This window comes from Crinia signifera, chromosome 6, assembly GCF_055691185.1.
Source record: "Crinia signifera chromosome 6, ASM5569118v1, whole genome shotgun sequence".
Lineage (NCBI taxonomy): Eukaryota > Metazoa > Chordata > Amphibia > Anura > Myobatrachidae > Crinia > Crinia signifera.
The window spans coordinates 21,655,241-21,662,784 of NC_139222.1; the positions used below are offsets into that span (position 1 = coordinate 21,655,241).

The 7,544-nt window shown below is 48.2% G+C and overlaps 1 protein-coding gene across 4 annotated transcripts in view; it reads right to left on the reverse strand.

Moving 5' to 3' along the window:
* The window catches only part of LOC146007459 (uncharacterized), a 606,258-nt gene that overhangs the window by 18,056 nt on the left and 580,658 nt on the right, over positions 1-7,544 (reverse strand). Inside the window, exon 1 of one of the 4 annotated variants that reach the window (XM_083145822.1) lies at positions 7,223-7,331. The exons of 1 other annotated variant lie outside the window; for it this stretch is intronic. Coding sequence is in view for 1 of the 3 variants with exons in the window: in XM_083145820.1 (XP_083001946.1) it covers positions 7,166-7,168 (3 nt within the window). In the remaining 2 variants the exon portion in view is untranslated. Of the gene's footprint in view, positions 1-7,165; positions 7,332-7,544 lie in introns of those variants that run through there. 2 more of the 4 variants (XM_083145821.1, XM_083145820.1) reach the window with 2 other exon arrangements.

Genomic DNA, 7,544 nt, shown 5'->3' on the forward strand with positions numbered 1-7,544 from the left:
AAGTTTAGTTTTAGAGATCTTAGGTTTCTTACTGTTCCAAATAAATTTAGAACATTCTTTTGAGAGGGAGTCAGTATCCTTTAGGGAGGGTTTTACCGGTAACATCTGGAGTGGATATAATAACCGTGGTAAGAGTACTGTGCGAACCACTTCTGTCCTCCCTAGTAATGAAAGGGGCAAATTTTTCCAATTTTTCAACTTGTCAATAATGTTCTTTATAACCGAGGGGAAATTTATCTGCCCTAACTTGTCCAGGTTTCTTGGGATTTGTACGCCCAGATACTTGATCTGGTCTTTCTTGATTTTTATTGTGTTTAGGCCATCTTGTTCTAAGAATTCCGGGGGGGGGCACTAATTGGTAACAGTTCTGATTTATCTGCATTCACACGATAACCCGAGAAGCTCCCAAATTCCCTCAGGATCTGAAAAATGACTGGGACTGCATGTTGGGGGAAAGATACCAACATCAACATATCGTCGGCAAACATAGAGAGGCGTAGGTCATGGTTTTTAACTAATATTCCCTTGAATAAAGGAGATTCCCGTAGAGTGATGGCCAGAGGCTCTAGAGCTGTCACAAATAATAAAGGGGAAAGGGGGCACGCTTGCCTTGTTCCACGTAGTATAGGAAAGGGAGGGGAGAGAAGCCCATTGGTAATAATAGAGGAGGTTGAGTTCGAGTATAGGGACTTAATTAAATTGATGAACCTCTCCGGGAAGGCGAAGCGGCGAAGTGTATGTTCCAGGTGATCCCAGTGTACCATGTCGAACGCCTTCTCGGCATCCAGCGAGAGAATAGCCTTCGGGCCATCCGACACGGCACACTGGGATGCAGCAATAGCTGTTAGTACTCTGCGCACATTCAATACTGAGCTCCTGCCTGCTATGAATCCTGATTGGTCTGTGTGAATTAAAGTCGGGAGAATTACTTTTAATCGGTCTGCCATAATTTTGGTAAGTATCTTGCAGTCGATATTAAGTAATGATATGGGTCTGTATGAACTTGGGAGAGTGAGGTCCCTCCCTTGTTTGGGTATGACCCTTATCAGGGCCGAATTAAAATATAACGGTACAGTCTGGGTATGTAGTATATGATTGAAAACTCTAACTAGAACGGGGGCAATTTTGCTCGCTAGCAGTTTATAGAAGGCCGGGGTCAGGCCATCAGGGCCAGGTGCTTTGCCCGTTTTTAGGCCGGATATTGCTTGTTGTACTTCTTCTAGGGAGATATCTCTAGAAAGCATGGATGAGTCTTCTTCGGACATTTGGGGGGTCTGCAGGCCCTCCCAGAATTTTTCTAAATTGGCTCTATCTGAATGAGGTTGGGAGTATAGGTCAGTGTAAAAGTTACTTAGAATTTGTGCGGTCTGCTCATTATTGGTAGACAAACCTCCCGTTGGGGTTTTTAGTGGGGAAATGGTCGCCGGGTTTCTCTGGCCATTTAATAATGCAGAGAGTAGCTTACTAGACTTGTTCCCAAAACGATGGAAACGAGACGCCTTGGAAAAGGAATAAAAAGCCTCTGCCTTAGCTATTGTACCTTCATAAGCCATCTTTGCATCCCTATAAGCCTGGGAATTTGCTGGTGATGGGTTAGTACTAAATTTTTCAAAGGAAGACGTGAGGGCTGCTTGGTATTTGATATGTTCTTCTTTTAACTTCTTTTTAAAACGGATTGTATGGGCGATAATCTCTCCTCTAAGTGTGGCTTTGGCCGCCTGCCAAAAAAGGGGAGGGTCATTGTCTCCAGTGTTACTGTTTAGTGCCTCATAATTATCCCAGGATTTGACAACTATATCTCTTAATTTTGCTGACGTTAGTATAGTGGGCGGACATCTCCATATTTTTGAGAATTGTTGTGGATCTTGGAGATGTATTTCCAGCTCTATTAACGCGTGATCTGAGAGGGTGATCGGTAGTATTACACATTTTGATATTTTTTGAGTCAGATGCTGAGAGGTTAGTATGTAATCTATACGAGTCATATGACCAGTTAGGGCTGACAGGCATGTGAACTCTCTATCTGTAGGGTGTAAATATCTCCAAGAATCCACCAATTGTAATTGTCTACAAAGCTCTGGGATGCCTAGACGGGGGAGTCTACGGGGCTGTCGTAATGGGACTTGTCTATCAAGAGCATGGGAAGAGATTAGATTGAAATCTCCACATATGATCATTGGTATATGAAGGAATGGGGACATCATCTTAACAATATCTTTCATAAAGGTCAGGGAGTATGAATTAGGGGCATATACATTCAGACATGCTAATTCTGTGGTTCCTATTTTTATTCTGCATAAAACAAATCTCCCCTCTGGGTCTTCTATTGCTTCCAAAACTGTTGCATCCAAACAGGATCTGGCCAAAATTATGACCCCTCTTGCTTTTGAGGAGAAAGAGGCTGATTCCAGCCCATGATATTGAGCTTTGCAATTTCTTTCGGGACCAGGTGTGATTCTTGAATGCACACCAGATCTAGTTTAACCCTATTTAGATGCACCAGAATTCTCTTCCTCTTTATGGGGGAATTTATGCCCCCAACGTTCCAGCTAGCTACTCGTAGAGGCATGACTTGCGGGGGGTACATGCAGGATACAGAACTCCATTCTCCAAATCGTGCTACTCTTATAGTAAAGGATAGGTCTTATGGGCAGCCTAGTGCTGAGGACATACAGGGTAAAAAGCATGGCTGTTGGGTGGGGTAAAGGAGGGGGAAACTGAGCAATAATAAAACATAAAAAACATAAAAAATATGAACAGTCTATAAAAACAGACCAGTAACTTGAGCTTCCGTGAACCACGGGAGACAACCACATTTCCATATGAGCTGTGGTCATTCCGCAATCCCACAGGCCTATAAACCAGCAGAAATGAACGTTTGTTAATTTTACCACACCATAAGGAATCAATGTAGCTTTTCCCAGCCTTAAAAATCTGAGTGCTGGAAAACAGTTAAGTTAGTCTCATCCTGTATATTGAGTCTGAGTAAAGGAGTATATCATAGGAAGAGTCAGCCCCACATCTTGGAAAACAACTTTTGGGGGGCATGGCCAGGTCCTCATGTAGCATGTGGTCTCATGTACTGTTGGCCTTTGTGATTTTGATCTTCCCCCATCTACAATGTATGTATCTGAGCAGCTTGAGCCAAGAAAGAAAAAAGGGGGGGGGGGGTTCTCAGGAGGGACCAAACAATGAATCAAAATCGAGGAGTATCATCGTATAAGTCAGCGAGAGTGGGGGCCATAAATATTCCCTGTTGAGCAATTCGGGCGCTCTGAAGATCTGTCAAAGCCTTTCCTTAAATCAACAACAACCTTGAATATAGACTTGCGTTAGTAGACATTCCTGGAGAGGATGATGTTTCTAGTTTGGGGTCAGTCACCGTCGGGTACCCTTTCCTCGTGGGAATTTGCATTTGCCTCTTCCTGCAGAAAGGCCTCCGCGTCAGCTGGGGCTGAAAAATCCTTAAAGGTATCTCCACAATATATGCGTAGTTTGGCTGGATATAATAGCGCAAATTTGCGCCCTGCAGAAATCAGCTTGGAGCACACTGTTGAGAACTCCTTTCTTTGTTTTGTCAACTCAGCCGAATAGTCCTGAAAGATAAGGAGTTTTTTCCCTTCCCAGGTTAGGTCCCTGCGTCTGCGTGAGGCTGACCATATAATATCCTTATGCGCATAATTTAGTGCTTTGAAAATTACCGTTCTAGGACGGCCCGAATCACTGGGCGGGCGTTGGGGACCCAGCCTGTGTGCCCTCTCAATAGCCAGATCTTTGCATTGCTCCTGGATCTGAAGCATTTCTGGAAGCGTGTGTTTTATAAAGAGAAATAACTCTGGGCCTTTGATTGATTCTGGTAGTCCCACCAGACGCAAATTATTGCGTCTGGACCTGTTTTCCAGGTCTTGTAATTTGTTATGCAGCGCCATCAGCTCTTTGGTATTATCAGCCACTCTGGGTTTAATCTCTGTCAGCTCTTGGAAGCACTCACCCAATCTCCCTTCTGTATCTAAGACCCTTTTCTGCAGTTGGGCGATCTGTCTGTTTATGCTTGCAGTCTGTTCCCTTATTATGGGAGTCATGGCTTCTCTCATTGCAGCTATCATGTCCCCGTATGTGACTGGGGCTAGCGGGTCTATAATAGTGGAGTCCATGTCTGGGGAGTAGTGGGCAGGAAGAATCTCCGATATCTCACCTCCTGAGGTGTTTGGGGAGGGAGCCGGGGACTCTCTTACCGGTGGGAGCTGTGGCTGTGGCTGGCGCGACGATCGCGTCTGTTCAGGATCCGCCGCCATCTTGGATCCCTTCGCTGCCGCTGCCGCCGTCTTCTGCTTCTGAGCGGTTTTTTGACCCAGGCATTCCGCTAATCCAGCGGTCCATACGCCGTGCAGCTGATGGTTCAGGTGGGCACTGTTATGTTGGTGAGCTGGAGGCTACAAGTAGCCGTTTAAAGGTATTTTCTGCCGGTCTTGCCACGGAGCTGCGGGAGGCACAACCTCACATCCCTAAGCCGGAACCGGCTTGTTATACATAACTTATCAGATGACATCATATGTACACTGAGGTCACCCTTATGTAAATGGCAGTATTATATCCAATAGCTGCTTGGGGCACCTGTACCCATATGAGGGATATAGATGGTGGTTTAATCCTTATCATCTGATCAGCTCAGTAGAGATTATTAATCACAGTGAGGCGTCAGCATCTAGTGTGTGGTCAGTTATTAAGTAGTCGCTGTGATCCAGTAGTGTATAGCTGTGATTTATACCCTCACATAGGTAGTGTTCACTATAGCACCCTGCATCTGTCACACCTCGTGCAGTTCCTCCTCCTTGCCTGGGGTGTCGCTGTCTGCTGTGGTGATTCTAGCACAGCGTGGTCTGTATTTCAGCACTGTTCAGACCTGTGCTAGAAGCATCACAGCAGAGAGCGACACCCCAGGCTAGGAAGAGGAACTGCAGGTTTTGAAAGATTAAAAAAAGATATAACAACAACAACAACAACAACAACAACAACAACAACAGGGAGATATCCTATTAACTGTGATAACCTGACCCACAATCGCAGGTAAAGTTACCGCACTTATCACCCATGTATCACAGTTATGTGTACCCCCAAACATGGCAAAGTAACATCGGATAACACAGGGCATAATGAAAAGGTTTATAAATATGTTAAATGGCTGCAATAAAAAATACTGAAAATAAGAAAAGCAGCTTCTGTATGTAATATAAATACTATCATATTTGGGGTGTATGAAAAAGGCACTTTCAAAAACTGATAATTCCTAACTTCAAGCCTAAAAGAAGTGTACCTTTTACCCCATTTCCAACACCTTGCACTTTTTTTTTTTTTTTAAAACCAGTACGGACATGTCATTATTGGCTAATTAAAAACTTCAGAGTGCATAATTAGTATTAAGTGGGGTGGCCAAAGGGGTTCTGAACTAAAAATGGACCCCAAAATAGGGATTCTCATCTGCGTTTCACCTGATCGGGAGTAGGTGAAGAGAAGTCTGCAATATCCCCTATGGAGAATTATCACATGTGAATGACAGGACAGCCGCCATAAAGTGTCCACAGGAAATAGGCAATTACCAGGAAAATGGGTTATTGTATCGGATATTTCCATAATATTAAGAAACCACAGACCGCTCGCCCCCCTGTATAACAGGACGCCACCACAGGCCGCTCTCCCCCCTGTATAACAGGACGCCACCACAGGCCGCTCTCCACCCTGTATAACAGGACGCCACCACAGGCCGCTCTCCCCCCTGTATAACAGGACGCCACCACAGGCCGCTCTCCCCCCTGTATAACAGGACGCCACCACAGGCCGCTCTCCCCCCTGTATAACAGGACACCACCACAGGCCGCTCTCCCCCCTGTATAACAGGACACCACCACAGGCCGCTCTCCCCCCTGTATAACAGGACACCACCACAGGCCGCTCCCCCCCCTGTATAACAGGACACCACCACAGGCCGCTCCCCCCCCTGTATAACAGGACACCACCACAGGCCGCTCCCCCCCCTGTATAACAGGACACCACCACAGGCCGCTCCCCCCCCTGTATAACAGGACACCACCACAGGCCGCTCCCCCCCCTGTATAACAGGACACCACCACAGGCCGCTCTCCCCCCTGTATAACAGGACACCACCACAGGCCGCTCTCCCCCCTGTATAACAGGACACCACCACAGGCCGCTCTCCCCCCTGTATAACAGGACACCACCACAGGCCGCTCTCCCCCCTGTATAACAGGACACCACCACAGGCCGCTCTCCCCCCTGTATAACAGGACACCACCACAGGCCGCTCTCCCCCCTGTATAACAGGACACCACCACAGGCCGCTCTCCCCCCTGTATAACAGGACACCACCACAGGCCGCTCTCCCCCCTGTATAACAGGACACCACCACAGGCCGCTCTCCCCCCTGTATAACAGGACACCACCACAGGCCGCTCTCCCCCCTGTATAACAGGACACCACCACAGGCCGCTCTCCCCCCTGTATAACAGGACACCACCACAGGCCGCTCTCCCCCCTGTATAACAGGACACCACCACAGGCCGCTCTCCCCCCTGTATAACAGGACACCACCACAGGCCGCTCTCCCCCCTGTATAACAGGACACCACCACAGGCCGCTCTCCCCCCTGTATAACAGGACACCACCACAGGCCGCTCTCCCCCCTGTATAACAGGACACCACCACAGGCCGCTCTCCCCCCTGTATAACAGGACACCACAGGCCGCTCTCCCCCCTGTATAACAGGACACCACAGGCCGCTCTCCCCCCTGTATAACAGGACACCACAGACCGCTCTCCCCCCTGTATAACAGGACACCACAGGCCGCTCTCCCCCCTGTATAACAGGACACCACAGGCCGCTCTCCCCCCTGTATAACAGGACACCACAGGCCACTCTCCCCCCTGTATAACAGGACACCACAGGCCGCTCCCCCTGTATAAACAGGACACCACAGGCCGCTCTCCCCCCTGTATAACAGGACACCACAGGCCGCTCTCCCCCCTGTATAACAGGACACCACAGGCCGCTCTCCCCCCTGTATAACAGGACACCACAGGCCGCTTCCACTGTATTACAGGACACTACAGGCTACTCCCCCTGTATAATAACACCAGGGCAGCACAATACCATCACCTGCTGCCAGATACAGCAATGTCTTCTCTCGGTCCCCCGTAACTTAATCACCGTAGCTGCTGGAAGTGAGAGGCCTCAGGTAAGATCAGCAGCGACGCGCCGAGAATGATGCTGCTGCAGCCAATGAACGCGCGTTGATCGGTCGGTCTTCGTGAAAATGGCCGCCGCTCTCCCACACAGGGGACAGAACCTTACTAGTCGTACATACAGCATAGAATCAGCTACCGGTGACCGCACATCACATAACTCTCTCTATACATTCTCCCACTTGTAATTACCTCTTCTATCAGTCCGGCAGTGATGTCCCAGTGTCCGACTCCTAATACAGCGGCGGGAATGTTCTTGTGGTATGTACTCAGCTCCCAGACTCCCC